This window comes from Chroicocephalus ridibundus, chromosome 6 (genome assembly GCF_963924245.1).
Source record: "Chroicocephalus ridibundus chromosome 6, bChrRid1.1, whole genome shotgun sequence".
NCBI lineage: Eukaryota > Metazoa > Chordata > Aves > Charadriiformes > Laridae > Chroicocephalus > Chroicocephalus ridibundus.
The window spans coordinates 75,745,867-75,765,115 of NC_086289.1; the positions used below are offsets into that span (position 1 = coordinate 75,745,867).

General features: G+C 45.6%; 1 protein-coding gene across 1 annotated transcript; it reads right to left on the reverse strand.

Moving 5' to 3' along the window:
* Window positions 1-4,198: 4,198 nt before the first annotated feature.
* AHSG (alpha 2-HS glycoprotein) lies at window positions 4,199-11,176 on the reverse strand. The gene is made up of 7 exons (XM_063339881.1): window positions 10,893-11,176; window positions 9,201-9,311; window positions 7,905-7,989; window positions 6,862-7,025; window positions 6,460-6,573; window positions 5,576-5,656; window positions 4,199-4,825 (listed from the first exon to the last, which is right to left on the reverse strand). The coding sequence occupies exons 1-7, from the start codon at window positions 11,094-11,096 to the stop codon at window positions 4,544-4,546; spliced, it is 1,041 nt and encodes a 346-aa protein (XP_063195951.1). The 5' UTR covers window positions 11,097-11,176; the 3' UTR covers window positions 4,199-4,543.
* Window positions 11,177-19,249: the final 8,073 nt, after the last annotated feature.

Sequence of the window (19,249 nt, forward strand, 5' to 3'; positions counted from 1 at the left end):
GTACAGTTGCATGTGGACCCCACCGCTAATTGTAACATGCTGCTGCGTTTCTATTGCCTGAGAACCAAACTTAGTGATGAAATAAGAACCGTCTGAAATTATATGCTGAGAGGGGAGGGGAGAGGAAGGTGGCCTGTAGGAAAGTTAGGGACCCGGCGCTGACTACGCTCGTCTCGATGCCAAAGGTCTGAAGGGCAGAATCTGACAGAAAGAACTTTGTGAACAAGAGAAAGCGCGTATCATAAACTGGAGGGTGAAATGTCTTTGACTTCTTGTAGCCGGTGCATTCCTCCTTATGTCACCTCTTGCTCTTTTTTTAGCCTGTAAATTATTCTTTTTGTACTTTGAATCAAGGAAAATGTACATCCCGTTGTTTCTTTGCCAGTTCACATCACCTTGCATAGCTCTCCCAGATTTAGTCCAGACTTCTCTGTGCACTGCAGTTACTTAGCCCTTAAATGTCTCTTGGCTGGATGATTTAGGACCTTACTTTTCTATCTTGTTCAGTGTTACTGTCTCCTTTATATCATTTGGTCAGAATTGGCTCAAGGAAAAGGTTCTCACCTGCTTAATTTTTAGCTCCTTGGCTTCTCTAACCACTGCCACGTCCTACCCCAGTTTAAATTGAAGGAAGCCACAGGAGAATCATAAGCCTGTGGCTATAGGCCTGAGGAGCAAAGGAATTGGTCCAGCAATGTCACTATTTTAATTATTTTAGCACTACTCAGTGCTCTGCTTTCATTCCTTTTCCACAACAATAAATAATACAATCCTGATGTGACCGGAGACTGTGGCTCTGGGGGAAGCCCTTCACTGCCCCGGCGGCGCCCCCGCAGTATCCCAGAGCACACGCCGAGCTGCGCAGGTTTCTTTGTACCTTTGACTTACCCTCGCTGCTGAACTTGGAGGCTGCTTTGCCAGCCAAGAGACTGCACTGTGGTCACTATTGATTCTCGAGTGATTTGCTGAGTACAGATGAAAAAGGGTCATGGAAAATTCTGCCTGCAGAAACTTTAGTTTGAAATGACAGCGGTGTGCCTTGTGGCTAACCTGTCAGGAACCCCGCGCTGGAGAAGGGGGAATGGCTGTACTAATAGCTCTTATCCTGAAGATCTGGAGAAGTGACAACAACCGTTACTTGGGGAGGATCCCAGTGAAAGTCATTGGTTTTCTACTCAGGGGTAATTCTGCAGTATTTCACCTTGAAGGATACCAGGAGCCGGGTAACCATTTCTCTGGCCCTCATTTTCTGTCACGGGAGTCTCTGTGGTCACAGCTCTCTGCTGGATGACAGTGAGTACCTTTAGGTTTGAGGGTTGCCCCTGTACTGAGTGAGGAAGAAAAAGCGCAAGTGAAAGACATAATTGTCCCTATTTAATAGTACTGTAAAATGTGGGGGGTTTAAAATTTTATATCTTGTCACTTTTTTTACTGGTGGTATAAAGAATCTCAGCTCTTTAGCCCAGCAGTGCTCAAAGCGTGCTCCTCTGGGAGATAGCAGAACCCGGCCCAGGGAATGTCCATAGAAAGCCGGGTGGGATCATACACACGGCCAGGAAGCCCTGCAGCAGCACGGGGCTGAAACCCTCCTAAGGAGACCTTGCTTGGTGGCAGGGGTGGAACACTCAGAAGCAGGAGAAGGGGCACGTGGCTGCTGGACTGAGCCACCTCACGTGTCCCCAGCTGCTTTGCAAACGCAGGGTGAGGGACAATGTACGGACTGTATCCCGGAGGGAAGGGGTGCAGGGGGTGAATGTGGAGAAACACTGCTGTAGCCATAGCACAGGAACAGCAGAAGCAGCAATGCAGGCTCGCTCACATTGTCCCTTGTGCCTGGGAATGCTTCCCCTGCGGCTAAAGGATAATAACTCATTTTCTTTATCCTTACAGTCCATGGCATTTCTATGGAGATGGGTGCCAGTTAGTACTGGCTGTGTCGGTGCCTCTTATAATGGGGAATTGTTACATCCCTGACTCTGTTCTTTGTGCTCTTCCTCCCAGTGGGAAGGAAAAAATTTCTCCGTTGAAGTAGCTGACCTCAAAACATGGACACAGCTGGGAAATCTGAGTATGTCCAGCCAAAGCAGCACATGAAGTACATATGCTTTAGCAAAACAGGGTCTGAAAAAGCTGAAAAACATTGTCAGCCAGTGATGCAGACCTGACAAACTGTTCATGCTGCATTTCAGGGAATGAAGTGTTTGTATTTTATGTATTGCCATTTCGTAGCGCTCACTGCCCAGGGAATCTATGACTAAATACTGACTGTGTTACTAAGGTCCACGTGCATGAATACGGGCCGTACTGGGGGGAGACAAAATGCTTCAAAGCAGTCATGGGAAGTGTGTCCTGAAGAGGGCAAAATGTGTCCTGAAGAGGGCAAGTGTTAAGGAGAAAGAAGCTGCGGTGCGAGTTGAGGTGCAGTTACTGACTGGAATCACAAGACAGCACACAGCAATTCTGCTTTTTTATCTTTTTTTTTTTTTGCTCCCTGTTTTAGGAAACAATGGAGTAGTTGGGCCAGGTGTAGGAGAACATCTGTGACGTGTGGAGGCTGCAGATGTCCTGCTGCATGTCCTTGCCTTGGGTGGTTGGAAAAGGCAACAAGAAAATGCAGCATTTTTGGAGCTTGGAGATCCCCATGGGCAGGCATCCCTTTTATAAACATACTGTTTCTGCCATCAGATAGAGAATTTTCTAAGCCTGGAAAACACTGTCTCTTCTATAACTTAGTGCCTACTTCGTTACACACAAGACAATTTGTATGGTTTGGTTAAGGCGATTCCTACTTTTAAAAATACAAATCCTAGGAAAACTAATTGCTCCAGGCGAGTTAAAAACTCAGTCTCATGTGTCTGATGCTATAGTAATGCAGACCATAACAGTGGCCATTTCATTAAATCCTCTACTGTGTCTCACGCGGTGGGATGGGAGGACCACCCGCCTTACCGCTTCAAGAAATGTGCACAGCTTAATACTAGCACGTTTTAAATGAGTGGCTGCCTGCAGGACATACTGGAGCCACTGCTTTGCAGAGAAGCAAAAAATCACTGAGCAGCTGACCGCAGCAGCCTGTGCAATCGCCTGCAACGCACTTCCAGCAGGAGCTCAGCGTATTCTTGAAACCAGAGAGCTGCCTTCACGGGGAGGGCTTGTCGGCAGTTTGTGCCATCACCTGAGGCTGGCTTACAGAGTCTGGGCTGATTTCTCCTTCCCCTCCGCGCACCCAGTTGAAGCACTGGTGCGAGTGCATACGGGTTTTCCTTTCCCCATGGACACAGCAGAGCAGAACCTTTCTGTACAGCAGCCTGTTGCACCGTCACAAAGAACAAATGTTGGTTGTGTTGCTCACTGGATGCTGGAAGGTTGTAACTAGGAGAACAGGACAGGTTATTGAAGCAGTTCAGAAATGACATGTGTTCTGCAGCTTTTGCTGCCTGCATGGTAATTATCTTGTAGCAAGTGCTGTTCCTGGTTAAAGATTCATGACTGTCTTTGAGACTGCTCCCCCAGGCCTGCAGAATTCCAGGCTGGCTGGCAGTAAAGATCCTTCTGGGCCCTGTCCCTTATTACTTCTCTACCTAGAATTGATTTTGCCTCTAACGTGTCAGAAATTCAGGGAAGATTTGACTGCTAGGACAATGTTAAATTGCCATCACTGTCTGGGTGCTGTTATGAGAGATACATGTCTGCAGTATATTTTTTTCCCTTGAATTAGTATTCCCGCGTATGCATACGGGCCATGCAGTACCCATGATCGTATTGCACCTGGGTATCTGCTGGAAGACAGAGAATACACACGTCTTTGGCTGGAAGGATTGGTGATTTCAGCCCACGCATCAATGAATGTGTCCTGATTCTTTGTTCTTTTCATAGACATGGATGCTCTTATGCCATGTCCAAACATATTGAGGTACTTCTGGTGGATATTCAAAGCAGGCACATGCTAGGAAACACTACAGGTGGAAAGGAAAAATACCTTTTTTCCTGCCACTTCTTTAGTGTTATTGGTGTGTGATCAAAAGAAAGGACTGACCTGATTTTCCGCAGTGCTCAGCACCCACACATCCCAGTGAAGCTGATGAGAAGTGCAGGAGCTTACTGTTTTTGAAATCGAGCCCAGAATATGACTCATAATGCTGTGAGGGAGATACTTGACAACTAATGAAAATATATACAGATAGAAGGTACCAAAGCATTTCTGTTGAACGTTTTATTGAAGTAACCTTTCGAATGGTGTTTCTATCACAAAGCTACAACGTTGTACAGCTGTTACAACAGTTTCATTGAAACATTATTTTCTATATTTTAACTTGGGCATCTGTGTATGTAGAGAAAACAACTGCTATATGTTGTAATCAGCTATGTTTTGAAGCAGGCCCTTGCAAGATCCTGGCCACAGCTCTGCTCTCTGGAAGGTAAAGCTCATTTGGACTCAGAGACAAGCGTTCTCACCTATTTGCACTTGGTGTTGTGGTCTGCGTGTTGATGCTGCTGCACGCTGATCCTTCGGTAAGCTGTACTGCCCTGTCTCTAACGCAGCCTAGATCTTGAAATGGCGAACCTTCCCCGGGCACGGAGGAGGAGGAGGCGGCACAAAGCCAACTGGGCGAGGTACTTTGTCGTGCTGAGCAACTTCTGCAACTGCCCTCTTTGCTACAGATTTTGCTGAGAGCACGGAAGTAGGAAATTCTGAAGAGCTGGATTCAGATGCAACAGGGTTATTGTGAGAGAGCCTGAGATTATGGTTTGTGAAGCCTTGTGCAGCACTGGGCACCAGACCTGCTGATGTATCTTGACCTGGTTGAGAGGAGGTGACTCCAGGCTGAAAAAGGAAAACAGTTTGTGTTTGTGTTCAGTGACTTGGGGCTTGTAATATACGGGTCATTGACACTTTACTAGGCATCCTGCTCCCAGCTAGATATAGGCCTCCAACCCAGGCACAAAATCATCCTGACCATCACAGAGCTTTGATTTGTATTTGAATACATACGCAGGAGCCCAGGAACACATTTTTAATATCCGGTGGATCATTAGCACCAAATTCTGTGCCATGTGAACTTTCAGGGCCACCTGTGCAGCTGGCAAAACATTCAAGACCAGCTGTCTTATTCTTTCTCTCATCTACCTCCTAGACAGCTAATTACTCTTGTGTAATGCTCTGGGCCGCAGGAAGTATTCAGCCTCCACCTAGCCCTTCTGAGACCAAACGCAGGCTAAAACACCTGGGCAGCGCTCGGGTTCAGTGCATAGACGTTTCCCTCCTCTTGCTATAGCAGCGCAGGTCAGGCGCCCTGAATTCAGTTCCCTTCGCCCTACCAGACGTGTGAAGCTCCCAGACGGGTGGGGGACAAACTGTGTGGGGCATAGATGGCAGAGGTGACATAATTCCTAGCACAGAAATCCATAGGATAATCGGCAGCTACCTTACCTTGGTTTTTAGGATGCAAAATTAAACTCAAGTTATCAGGGTCAGCTAATGCCGTCTACGGTGACAGAGGTAAACTCGGGGTGATTGCTTCTAACAGTACTAGTAGAATACTGCGGAAGGGAAGGGAGTATCTAGTGTTGGTACCTGGTGTCCGTAGAGCTGGCAGTCCACCCTGAGGTCCTCTGAGGGGCGTGTTACCCTTGTTGCTGTGCAGAAACCAAAATTCTGGCAAAGCAGAACATAGTCAAGAGAAAACAGTTATAAAATAGAGGAGATCTGCATTACAATTCTTAATTTCAGTACATTTAGAAATAGCTACATCTTCTCATGTTTTATCTGAGCAGTGAAGTGCTTGCTTCTCAGTCTGTTGGACTCAAAGCCAAGCAGTTTAAATGCAGAACCAGCAAACCGGTGAGACCGCTGTCTGTATTCTTCTAGAGCAAGATCCTTTGTATGTCTGGATACGGGGAAGGGAAAGACTATATGGGACTCTACTTAAAAGGTTCCCACCCACTAAAACTGACTAGAACTCAATTTCGTCAGAAACAAAACAAGAATTTTAGCATGATAAAGTATACAGTATAACTCTCAAGAGCCTATATATCAGAACAAAGCACACTGACAGCACTTAAATCGTGGGAAGGTGAAACAGTCGGCCCTTTTGGTATGTGTTTGTGTACTGTCCAGTACAAAGAGCCTGATTTTCTCCGGTGCTCGTGTTAAGAAGAGTAAACAATAATATATATACTCTTGATAAAAAAGATCTTGTGTTAAGGACACTTTGGTCCTTCTGCCTTTTTGAAATATGTTCAAGTACGCCAGGATTCAGTCCAGATACATCAGAGAGAAGATAAAGGTGCAATTTAGCTTTAGGAATTATATATTGAAAAGCATATAATGATGGCATACAACTCCTGCACTTTCATGCTCACAAAGGTCTATTCCTGCACAAGCGCAAGCTCATCGCAGCATGCAGCTTTTCTGCCCCTGTGCTGGCGAGGCCGGGGCTGGTGTGCTGGCGTACTTACAGACTGGTCGTCGGGCAGCAGCTGACAGGCCTCCACATTATTCTTGGCTTCTTCTGCCGAGCAGTTCGTGGCAGCCACAGCAAACTCAACGGAGACACTGTGCACTGGGTGATACTGATAAAACGGGAAAAATGTTTAACTGACTTGCACTGTGAAACTGCAGAGCTGCTAAGAAAAGATAAAAGGCAAATGTCGTGGCTTCTAGCTCTGCATCCCCCACTGAAGTCAAAGGGAATCCTGTGGCTAAAATGACACAGAACGCGTAGGAAATCAAGAGCAATTCGGTAGGGCAATTTAGAGCCAGCTAAATCTGCCTGCAAACGTCAGGAGGTAGCACTGCGCAATGACCACAGAGGAAATACTCTGTCTGCGTGGAAGGCTAGACATAGTTGTAGCAGTGACCTGTATTCTGGCTCTCCCGATCTCAAGGAGTCTGAGGTAGGCATCGGCGGTTTTGCTGTTGTGGTCATTGAGTGCAGCTGTAACCGTAGTTAATACGTCGGTGTTGTTCAGGCTTGCCAGCAGTGGGCAGTCAGGGCAGAGCTGGAGAACATCTTCACTGGAGTCTGCAGGAGGAACCAAACAGATTATCTTTCCATTAGACCACTGTAGGTTGTTCTCAAAGGCATTATAGACCTGTTCAGTCACAAAACAGTCATGGCCTGTCCCAAATTGCAGCGGAAGGAATTTCTGCGGGACAGACTATAGATGGCACCATTTCACATGACTTTGCCACTCAAGTCTTTCTGCTAGCAAAGTGCATTTGAATGTTCTTACTCAGGTTTTAATCAATTCTCTTTCTGGCAAGCTACCCATGACACCAATGAAAAGATGTCTCAGCTCACACAAGGAATGGTGGAAAAATGAAAATATTTTAATTTATTGGAATTGTGTTTGTGTGAGCATGTTGTTTCCTTCACTCCCCGGTTTTGAAAATAGTACTGAAAACGTCTCACACAGAGCAGAGATCTCGTACAGAGCACGCAGAATAGACATTCCGCTTCCCCATGGCAATATTGAAAATGCTGGGGTTAGTAAATAAACTGCGTCTGGCAAAGGGGCTCTGAAGACCAACAAGCTCTAGTAAATTCAGTCCACCGAGGAATCAAATTCTAGAGGCTAAGCTCCTGAGCGCAAAGCCTCGGTGCCAGCAGTCTCTAGGTCAAAACTGGGAGTTGCTCCCCAGGTAGTCTTAGCGTATCTTAATTGTCATAGGAAAGAGGAACACAGAGAGAGGGCTGGGTTTGTAGGTGAATGAAAGCAGAAAAGCGAAAAAAACTACTTTCAAAACAGTTGGGTTTATAAAACCTATTAACTGTCATCCTTTCTGCCATGTTTATACACAGCGCTTGCCGGCTTTTAGAGGCAGAAAAGCTAGTGAACTGGAACCACTGCTATGGTAATCCTCCAGCCGCTAGATTAAACCTAAAGAGCAAATGCTTTACCTGCGTGTGAGTGGCATTTACTAGCGAGTACAGATAGCTTTCCATCCCGCTTCTGCAATTTGACATCACAGTCACCCTCAACTGCCTAGAGAGAGACAAAAATCAAAGGGTTACATCATTCAGATAAATGGGAATTTCTGAAAAGGGCAGCTATTAAATTCAAAAGAACAGATCCTGGCTGAGTGTTCCTGGGAAAAATGGGCTATTGCAAAGGCGCTGCTGGGCGTGTGCTGGGGACTATTTTGTGAAAGGCAGAGCAGAGCTGCAATGTTTGGAACAAAATCTGGATCTCAAAAGTATCAGAAGGGCCAGGTTAGCCAGATTGTGGACATTTGGTTCAGGTTCCTCTCTCATAAGGAGCAAAGAATATGAACACTTATGAATGAAGGCCTTCCGCAGAGCTGTTTGATAACGTTCTCCCTGATCTCAGCTGGCCAGTGGCCATGGCAACCGCTGCCTTGTGCGAGCTGGCTCATGGCTACACTGTCCTGCAGCGGAGCAGAGGCAACGGCAGAGCTGGAGTGCCCGGGAAGAGGGAACAGTTAGAGTTACCTCCCCCAGGACGGAAAATGGGATTTGAGCCCTGGCGAATTCAGGGGTGGATCAAATTTAGTCATGAGCTCTGTGAATTGGGCCCCATGCTAGAAACAGCAGGCTTAAATTGTCAATGGCTCGCTCTGCTTTCTGCTTAGAAACCGGAGCTGCCTGTACCCAGGCAGCATGGCCACTGCTCTGCTCGGGGAAAGCTCTTCACAGCCGGGTCACACTTGCCTCAGAACAAGCTGTCTGAGGCCAGTAAAATCCAGCTGAGCGTTACTTTGAAGGCAGAGCCCTGTCTGATAGGGGACAGCCTTGGCTGGGACTCGGTGACCAGACTCGATGGAATTTCACTAGGTAACACCCCGCATGTAGCCAAGGGAAGGCTGTGTTTGCGCAGTGTCCCAACCCGCCCTGTCCGCAGTGTGCAGCGAGGCAGGGACACCTGGGCTGACCACACAGGGCTGAATCTGGGGCCCCTTAAAAAGGCCCATGGCATTCCTGAACATCCAAGGGATGTTACGCTGAGAGTGCCCCATCCTGCTCACGTAACAGGGCAGGAAAGAAATCCAGGAGTGAAATCCTTCATGACACGAAGGCATCTAAAGCAACAAGGAGGTTGCAAGTGATTGATGGTTAATAGGCTGTTACAGTGATGTAACAATTGCTTGGAAATCTAACTGGTGGTAGCCTGGCCTCTCGCGTCAGCAAACTGAACGCGCACCTCCGGACCGAGCTCGCCGTGTTTCAGGTACTCACGTGTTGTGTGAAGCTCCTTACTGTGCAATTTGCAAGAGGCGTAGGGCTGAGGATGTGGCACGTGGTCTCTAATAAGTCGAGTTCAAGAAATATTATGTCATTATTCAGCCCCTGGAAGAAAAAAACCACAGGAATTGTAGTAATAACTTCACAAGGTATCACCAGATTTCTTTTGTGGGTCTCTGCGCTGTGGTCTCTGCTGCTGACTGTCATTGGGTAGCTCCAGGTATACACTGGTATAACTGAATAGGTCCTTATTAATTAACTTCATAAAAACAGGACACAGTTTTTTAGCCCAAGCAAGTCAAGATAGTCACACTGATTTTTTTCCAGCTAAGGAACTGGCCCATAAATTTTGGAAAGTCCAGCCTGTCTGTGGTGGGTCAGTTCTCTTGAGTTAACTTGATTTTATTTTTTTGGGCATTTTTAAAAGATCAAATGCTGGCTTTGTTGATGAAAAAACTTTGTGTTTCTCTAATCAGATGCCAAATAAACACTGGTGCGCATTGGCCTGTCCCATTTCATCCATTGGAATCACACTGAATCGCACCAGCCAAGTTCCAGCCCCAGTAATCCTGTTGTTTATGGCCTGCAGGATGGTTGTCCTGAACCTTTGCAACATGACGCGTGCGTGGAAGGGCAAAAGTGAGGTTCCCTTGCTCCAAAACTGACTCTCATAAACCACGGAAGTTATTTTAGTGTAAAAGTATTATATAATGAGCAAAGCAGTGTCACCATTAGAATCAGAATAGAATCATAGAATCATTCAGGTTGGAAAAGACCCTTGGGATCAGCGAGTCCAACACCAACCCCACTCTACAAAGTTCTCCCCTACACCACATCCCCCAACCCCACATCTAAACGAGTCTTAAACACATCCAGGGATGGTGACTCCACCACCTCCCTGGGCAGCCTATTCCAGTGTCTGGCCACTCTTTCTGGGAAGAATGTTTTGTTTCTGTGTGAGCAACTGTGGGCACACTTCTACTCTCATTACTGTCTGGTTTAGTCCCTTGTAAATGACTTTGGTGTCCTCTCTTTCATAACAAGTAGAAAACAGCCATGGAGTTTCATTCGTGTTAATATTTGGGACTGTTTTCAATGTTTTGAGAGAATCAAAGGGTCGGAATGCGCACACATTGTATTCATGACCATTTCTACAGCCTTGCTAGGTGACTACGGTGATGTCAGTAGGTCTCAGTGAAAGTGACTCTACAAGCCACAGCCACTTCCATTCAGCTTCCTTGTCAGCTCAATGGGATAGGAGGTAAAATTAATGCCTACTACAAAATCACCGATAGCGTGGGGTTATGATGGGTATGCGTTTAGCCAATAAATAATTACCTGCATCACGATGATTATCCTCACGGTTTTTCTCCAGATTAGCGACTGGGCTCATGAATCAGCACTTTGCCAGACCTGTCCCAGCAAGCATGCAGCGTTTGCAAACTGAGCCCTTTTTAGCATCGTATGAAAGTATCTGAACATTTCCCTCTCCCCCTCTGTTCTGCTCTTTGAGAGACATTCCAGTGACCTGGATTCTCGACGGTTACAAGGCGGCACCGCCCCATTTAAATCAACAGAGCCATGGCGATTTACCCCGTGTGAGGATGCGGCCCTTGGCAGGGCTTGCTGGTCATTGCAAGCATCTCCAGGCTAACTCCGTGCTCTGCCGGCAAGCTCCTCACTTACCTGGGATAGCACGCGGATATTGTCAATTCTGTTTAAGGCAAACTTGTATCCGTGGTGACTGTGGCCATTAATATAATTCACAGCAAATTCAGCTGCTGCTTCAGATTCTGGGTCATCGCAGCCCAAGGGAGCAGGGGGAGCTGCTGGAACGGCTTGGTGAATTGGAAGCTGAACAAGCAATATTAAAGCTGCCAGTGCCTTCATGGCACCTGAGGAAAACCGATCCCTTTCAGAAATCAAGATCTAAGAACACCGTTCAGATGGTAGGTAGGCAGCTAGAACTGGGGTCTCATTTATATAGTACATACCCCAGACTTCGCCTGAGCGCATGTCTGATATTTGTCCCAGTTCCAAGAGGCATTGCAAACAACAAAAGAGAAAAGTAAATGTTAGGACATCAAGCGGACTGATTAATATTGGCCAAAGTAAATTTTATCAGTAGGATATTGCGAAGTCTGCTAAAGCAGCTAAAGAAGAAAGTGTCAGCAAAAATGTATCATAATTTTTAGATACTCTTCTGCCAACCAAATACAGTATGTGCAAGAGGAATATGATCCCTCCTGCTAAATGTGTAGAGATGTTAGTGCTAATTACACTTCCTTGTAAACAGAACACATTCTGTTAGGGCACAAATCTCACCAGACACCAGTCTAAATTGTGAGATCAGTAACACGATAAATTGGAAAATGGAATTTGAATCGGTTCTAAGGATCACATTCAACAGCAAATGTAATTATACAGCAACTTTTGCTACTGAATTCATTTGGAATAGGAAATGAGACATAGTTTCGAAATCTTTTGCATCAGCTCTTTCTTTCTCTCAATAATCTGAATATTTCCAGTAGTTCCTGGAATTTCATTTTGCAAAGCAGGCATCTTGTAGAAATTTTTCTGGAATCTGTTGCACAGATTTGAGGATTTGGCAGAAGAGACAAAAGAGAAGGGCACAAGAGTGTTTGAAGGAGAATGTAGATGAAAATTAGCTGCTTAAATGCTCAGGAGTGCTGGAGTCCAGCTTATATTTACATTGACAGCGTACGTGTTTGCAAAACAGTAACTGGATAACAAAACTGTTCTATGGAGCAGAATATAGCTTCTATGATGTGTCCAGCATTTAAGGACTTAAATTTAAGCTGAGGTGACTTTAGCTAGACAGACTCCAGGTAGATAGACTCGAGCTCAACCAGTAGAAGTTTCTCCTGCGGGGATTTCAGAGTAGGTTTCTGTGATCCATTTTACGGGGATGATCAGGCTGCAGAATAGTAAAGGTCCCTTTTGGCTTTAAAATATCTGAATCTCTGTCGTCGTTTTCAAGGAGTTCAGGAATTAGCTGCAGATTTGAGATGAATAGGAGAACTTCAGCATATTTAGAAGCATATTTTCACTTTAGATGAGTATTTCTCAGCTTGCAAGATAGTCTGAGCGCTAAAAGATTTGTGAAAAAAGCAGCCTTGAGTCATGCCTCTCTTCTAGAATCTGGAAATATGTAAACCAGCATAAATAGAAATGGTTTGGTTGGACAGGTTAAGTGATGAAGAAGGAGAATGGGAAGAGACTAAAAAGATGGAATGTTTTCTGTCATCTGTGTGGGATGAGGTGAGTCTTGGATACTGGGATTTGCATATTGAAAGGTTCCTGGGGAAAAGAAAGGCTCTTCCTCTCTCTTGCAGTAAAACATTGCTCTGAGCGTGACTTGTTTCTTCCCCTCGTTTGCAGCAGGTGTTGTTTGGCATTTGTTCTGTTGTGTGGATGATAATTTGTCTTCTTGACTTTGGCCTGGAACGCTTAAAGGATGAAGGTTTGGTGTCCCAAAAACACACTCTGGGTGTGCTTTATGGGTATCTTTTGAATCAGGGCAAATTTATTTAGAAAGATAGTATTTTACTCTTTACTTTTAACCCACAATTCAGTTTCTAAGCTGTGAATCTTTTAATTCCCTTTTCTCTTTTCTAGTATGAAACAGGTGCAGATTGAAATTGTTTTTCACCTAAGTGACATATAATTACCCCAGCGAAGGACTTAGACCATTGTTTATAAATTTAGTGTGGTCATTACTCAGTTTCTTAGGTTACGTCTTCTCCACCTCAGAGTTGCAAATCCTGTAGGATGTATAACATTTCTGCAGTCAAGCTCTAGGTATTCCTAAATATAATGTGTAACTCAGTGCAGTCAACCTCGGGTTCCATTTGTAAAGAACAACTTAAAACCTCAAATAGCAAACAGTATTTATTATCTTCTTTCTCCCTGTCCATTGTCACTCACATTCAGTATTCCGCCTACCCAGCAGGACAGAAAGGAAATACTTTGGAGTCCACTGTACTACCTCGCGGTTTCTCTCTAGGCTTTCTCAAGACCTTCCCCCCTGGTGACTATGAACTTTGCTGGCAGCCAGCGGGTGCCTGCATGGTAATTAATGCTCGGCACCGAGCGGAGGGTTTGCAGCTGGCACTTTTTGGGTGACTTGTGATGTGCGTGAGGAAATTGGTATTTGGTTTTTCTGTTTGGGAATGGAGTTTGAAAGTGCAGTCGGGTAGTTTGACTATGGGTAATACGACAAAGGAGCTTATCACCTTTTGGATACGGACCGATACAGATCTGCCTAATTATTCTCTTCTGGAAGCGAGATTGCTGGTGTCAGGTCCCTGCAGGTCTGTGTCCCACCACAACTGGCCCTTTTTTGGCATCCTCACTCAGGAGGCAATAATTGCAGAAGTAACTTCCCACTGAACTCAGTGCAGATCTGTTCTCTCTCTTTCATGTCTGGGACGTAGTAGAAAGTTGTCCTTTAGTGGCGGCTGCAAATAGTTCTTACAGCACACGAAAGTGAGTTGAATTCCATGGGCTCCTGGACAGAAAGTCACATCTCGACCCCACTGAAGTGAACACGGCTTTCACAGAATTACAGTTATCACAGAATGGTTGACGGTGGAAGGGACATCTGGAGGTCATCTTGTCCAAGCCCACTGCTCAAGCAGGGCCACGGAGAGACAGTTGGACCATGTCCAGATGGTCTTTGAATACTTCCAAGGAGGAAGACTCCACAATCTCTCTGCACAACCTGTGCCTCGGTCACCCTCGCAGTAGAACAGTGTTTCCTGATGTGCAGACGGAACATCCTATTTCAGTTTGTGCCCATTGGCTCTGGTCCTGTCACTGTGTACCACTGAAAGAGCCTGGCTCCATCCTCTTTGCACCTTCCTGAAGGGAGCACCCTCACCTGAAGGGAGCTTCAGGTATTTATATACATTAAGATCCCCCTAGGCCTTCTCTTCTCTGTACTAAGTATTCCCAGCTCTCTCAGCCTTTCCTCAGAGGAGAGATGCTTCAGTACCTTAATCACCTTAATGGGCCTTTGCTGCACTGTCTCCAGCATGTCCATGTCTCTCCTGTACTGAGGAGCCCAGAACCGGGCACAGCACTCCAGGTGTGGCCTCACCAGAAGAGAAGGAAGGATCACCTCCCCAAAGCTGCTGCCAATACTTCGCCTGGTGCGGCCCAGGACACCGTTAGCCCTCTTTGCAGCAAGGGCTCAATGTTGGCTCACATTCAGCTCAGTGCCCACCAAGACCCCCAGCTATTTTTCTGCCAAGCTGCTTTCCAGCTGGGAGAGCCCCAGCTTGTGTTCATGCATGAGGTTGTTCCTCCCCAGGTGCAGGATTTCAGACTTGTTGAACTTCAGGAGGTTCCTGTCAGCACATTTCTCCAGCCTGCCCTAGTCCCTCTGGATGGCAGCATGACCCTCTGGCATATCAGCCACTCCTCTCTGTTGCGTGTCATCTACAGGCGTGCTGAGGGTGCGCTCTGCCTCGTCATCCAGGTTGTTAATGAAGGTGTTAAACAGGACTGGACCCCAGTACTGACCTCTAGGGTGCACCACTAGTTACTGGCCTCCAACCAGGCTTGGTGGCACCGACCGCCACCCTCCAGGCCCAGGCGCTCAGGCAGTGCTCAATGCACCTCAGCCCACCTCAGTCCACCCCAATCCACCTCTCACGTCAGTGGTGTTAGTCCTTGGCCCCGGTGAATTAGGCTCCCTCAGAGATTCGACAAGTTTTCACTGTGATGGAAGCAGAACACGCTGGGATTGCTGCCCTTGTTATATAAAATATAGTATTGATTCCGTGCTCAAGAATTGAGGCTCCACTGAATCTCAGTTCTTAATAATTCATATAAACCACAATAGAAAGGTGAGTTGATGGTTTTCTTTTTGCTTTCTCTTTGTTTTTTTGGTTGGATGCTTAGAACAACCAGTGATTGGAAACTCGCTGCCCCTGCTCAACCTCTTCTGGAAAAAAGCAAAGAATTGCTTCCACAAGATGTCAGGTTGACGCCTTCCTGAGCTTAAAATTCAAACAAATTAAACAAGCAAACAGATAAATATCATCTTTTTAAAGCTTCAGATCAAAGTTAAACACTTGTGGGGATTTCTGAGGCGCTCTCTTCAGAATACTGAAACGTCATTTTTCAGTAAGGCAGAGAGAACTGGTCCAATTCTCTGCACCACATCAAAAGATGCATTTCTGAGCAGTCAGGCATTGTACAGTACTGCAAAACTTAATCACCTCTTGCTTTACACTTGATTAAGCACATTACTTTTGGATCACGGAGTTCACAACATACTGGAACATCAGGGCTGTCTTCTGTATAGCCATCACCCACACAGAAACCTGCACACGAAGGCAAGAAAATGCAGGGAAAATGTCAGCTAGATACAGTGACCAGCCTTGTCAGGGCAGCCTGTTGCGTCCTTACATGGCAGTATAATCAGCATTTAAACATACACTGTATGGAAACCCAGCGAGGTCTGAGAAAAACCTTACGACAAATTAGGCCAGTTGAATGGCATCCCCTTATCGCCCCCCTTCCACTCCCTGGGCAAGCCTCCAGGTGGAAGCTGACTCACCACAGTCCAAGTCCCCCAGTGTCCCTCCACCAGGAATTTCAGGCTGCAGAAAAAACTGAGAAATCTGAACAGTTTTACTGGGCTGTAATATTAGAACATTATATATTAATATGTTGTTTATTTTTTTAAACTATGAGAGTCTTTAAGGGAAGGAAGGCTGATCATGTGCCATACTTTCCTGTAGTATTTGCAGTTGAGAGATTTCTTACTGTGAGAAATGAAGTGTGCGGACATAGCTCTAATTTGGGAGCCTCTAGTTTTGGGTGCCCAGCTAGAGATTCCTTTTCACTCAGCTTTGCTGATCTCAGTCTGTTAATCTCTGTTCTCTTTAACTGCAAAATGGAAATAATTATTTTCCATTTTACTTCTGTGATATGAAATAACTGACTGAGTTTTGTAAAAAGTTTCAATATCTCTGGGTAGAAGGATCTATTCAAAACATTAGAGGAATCTGAGAGTCAGGCAAACCAGATGCCAGTCAGTAAAAGTTTAGGGGTTCCTGGACTTACTGGAGATTGAGGGGGCTGAGATTTGAGCTCCTAGATTTAGCGTTGATTATTTCAGTGAAATTTTATTTGTTGCAGTTTCTTTTCAAAAACTGTACTGCCTTTTTTTTTTTTCTTGAAAGAGCATGAAAAGTTGTTGAGAATTCTGAAATTTTTACTGGAATGGAAATTCTAATTTTTGACCAGCTCTCCCAGACAAAGCCAACCAAGTCTATTTCTGTTCTGTTCTCTCTAGTTCTATTTTGCTCTTCTATTGTCTGTACCACTGAAATTCTTCCAGAAGCACATCAAGTGACATAACCAGCATTTGTTCCATGAAAGTCTATTCTCCTTCTCTTCCCAGTGGGAAGATTATATAAGATGTTTTGTCTTAGTGAAGTTTTTGATTGATTTAAATTTCCCCCCCCATTTCCGCATTTTCTCTGCTGCGTGTTTTGCTGTTGCTGTCGGTAACAGGAGCAGTTTTCTGAGTTGAGGGTTTTCAAGCCCCTGTGTGACTGACCCTGTGTTATGCTGCCCTGGGATGTAAGACCCCCCCTTCCCAAATTTCTAGACTTTTTTACCCTTTTATCAAGGTCAAAGTTATTTATGTTGCCATGCAGCTCTTAGCAGCGGGATATTTTTGCTTCAGCCCTGCAGGGATGTCATGGTTCTCTCGGTGTTGTGCCTGTGCAATTTGCTGGGTGTGGGAAAGCCGTGTTGGAGACAGATAGGTGGCAACTGTGAAATCAGAGAGCAGCAGCTACTGAAGTTTTTCTTTTGGCATTATGTCCTTATGCTATAGTTTGTGCTTCCAGCTTATGTGGCTGCTCCCCATGACCATTGCTTCATATCAGAACCTAGAACAAATAAAGCAAGATACCTGGGCAGAGACTGCGGAGCTGGACAGCAGGAGCAAACAGGGGATGAGACAAGAGAAACTGAGTATTTCTCACTGAGTAAACAGGCGCTCTGCGGGCACACTGACCTCTCCTTGTCTCGGTGAACGGCACACCAACCCAACTGAATTCAAACTCCACTCACTAAGAGAGCCAGCGACTGTCCTGGCACTACCAGGGTGTCCACAGAAACACGGCTCCAGTTTAAAGAGGCAAATTGAAACAGGCCACATTAATTCCTTCTACTTACAGGAATGTTTGAAGATGTAAATGCACAAGTGGTGTGGACACTGTCACATCCTATGATGCTGTTAGTCTCTTTGATGGAGAACTCCACATGATAACTCCGCGTGTTATCTTCCCTTGCTGAGTTAAATCCTGAAATTTAGTAGCAAGTGTTAGGGAAACCTGCTGTGCTCTCTGCATTCCCACATGCTCGGCTGCAATGACATGCTTTTGATGTGAGAAACCAACTTCACTCTTGGCACTGGAAGGAAGTGCTTTTTCCACTGAGTTTGGTAGAAAAAGCTGCACATTCATTCTTACGCTGTGTCAGTCTAAGAACATGAAGTCGTTACCTGCTTACACTGGGCTACTGTTTTGGAAAGAGGGCATGTGTTTCCACGCGGAGGCTCCTTGGCACCAGTGACAGGAGGGTCCGTGCTGTTACAGGCAGGGCTGAGGTTTGGCAGGTGGGAGGGTGGCAGACTGATAGCCTTACTCACCTTGGAGCACTCCTTCAGGGGCGTGACACCCTCAATCAATATCCCAGTGAGGTTTACAAACTTCTGACATGAGCAAGAGAGTTTCAAAAAAATTAAAGTTATTTATTTTTAGTAAGGCAGATGATCAAGAAGATTTTTTTACTGCTGCGTGTCCCTAAATCATCCATTTATTCTACTCTTTCTGCTGCCTTCCAGCCACGTGGCTAGAAAACTGGAACTAGGATAGGAAACATGAGGGGGATATTTTAATTTAATAGCATGGAGGCAATGTGTTAATAACACATTTGCAATAGCGGAAGTGGGTCTTTCCACGTTAGTGCAATTTGAAAGAAATTATATAGACATTCCAGCTTAAAGAGCTGAAATTTTGCGTGTTAGACATAAAGTGCGGATGACTTTTATGACAACAAAGTAGCTAGACTTACAGCGTTCCCTGCTTAATTTCCACAACATCAGATTCCCAGCAGACAGGGACGCCGAGCTGTCACGAGCAATAAACGTGAGGCACTCGGAACAGACACAGGTGCCCAGGTGACCTTCTCCTTAGTGTCTGAAAGAAAGGGAAATGTGAATGTAAGCATCGTGGGCTGATTAAAAACAACACCCAGTGTCACACTTGTATAAAGAGGTGCACATCAACACCTTTTCCTGGTATGTCTGTGAATTTGTTAAGTTTTGTAATGCCAAAGGAAAGAGAGCTCGATCTTTGTTTACGTTCAGCCCCAAAATTCTGAACCTAACACGGATAAATTCTGCCAGTTAGAAAGTGTACATCTAACTGGCTGGCGCTTTTGTACTCATGGATTTAGGAATAAAACAGGTAGAGATAACTCACAGAACCGCTTTGGTGAGGCTACAAGATTTTGTAGTGGGCATCCCAACCTTTGCCCCTGGCATATCGCCTCTGCTGTTCTGTCGAGCATCGTTATCTCAATGGGTTTCTAATTCTTCCATTCATTATTTCCATTCTTCTTTGCTGGTGGCAGCACCCTTGCCCTGACACCCAGGTCTGTCTCCTGAAGGGGATCCTGGGGTCTTTTTGAGTCCTCTTGTTTAACACAATCAGCCTGGGTCTACGTCATGATCTTCTTGCTGCCAAATATATCTGAAATCCCTATTTTATCTGCCACCGTAGCTCAAATTGTTCATATGTGCTGATTTCCGTATGATGATCTCTACAGCACAACCACCGCTCCCTCTCCCTGTCCTGGTCTGCCGAGTACGGCACCCTTTCTCCAAGTGCTTCCCCATTCATGAGAACTTCAAGCTCAATTTTCTCCTCGTATCCGCAAGACCCTGGCCAAGCCCAGACCTTCTCACTCAGCTGTTCATCCAGACCTCACCT

What these genes read in the sequence shown, in the direction of transcription:
- AHSG (XM_063339881.1), bottom strand. Translation starts at nt 11,096, where the DNA reads ATGAAGGCACTGGCAGCTTTAATATTGCTTGTTCAGCTTCCAATTCAC. An exon ending in TGCTGCCCGACGACCAGTCT is followed by an intron (nt 5,657 to 6,459) that starts GTAAGTACGCCA and finishes CTGCTTTGCCAG; the next exon opens with AATTTTGGTTTCTGCACAGC. An exon ending in GCCAGCTCTACGGACACCAG is followed by an intron (nt 4,826 to 5,575) that starts GTACCAACACTA and finishes TTCCTTTTTCAG; the next exon opens with CCTGGAGTCACCTCCTCTCA.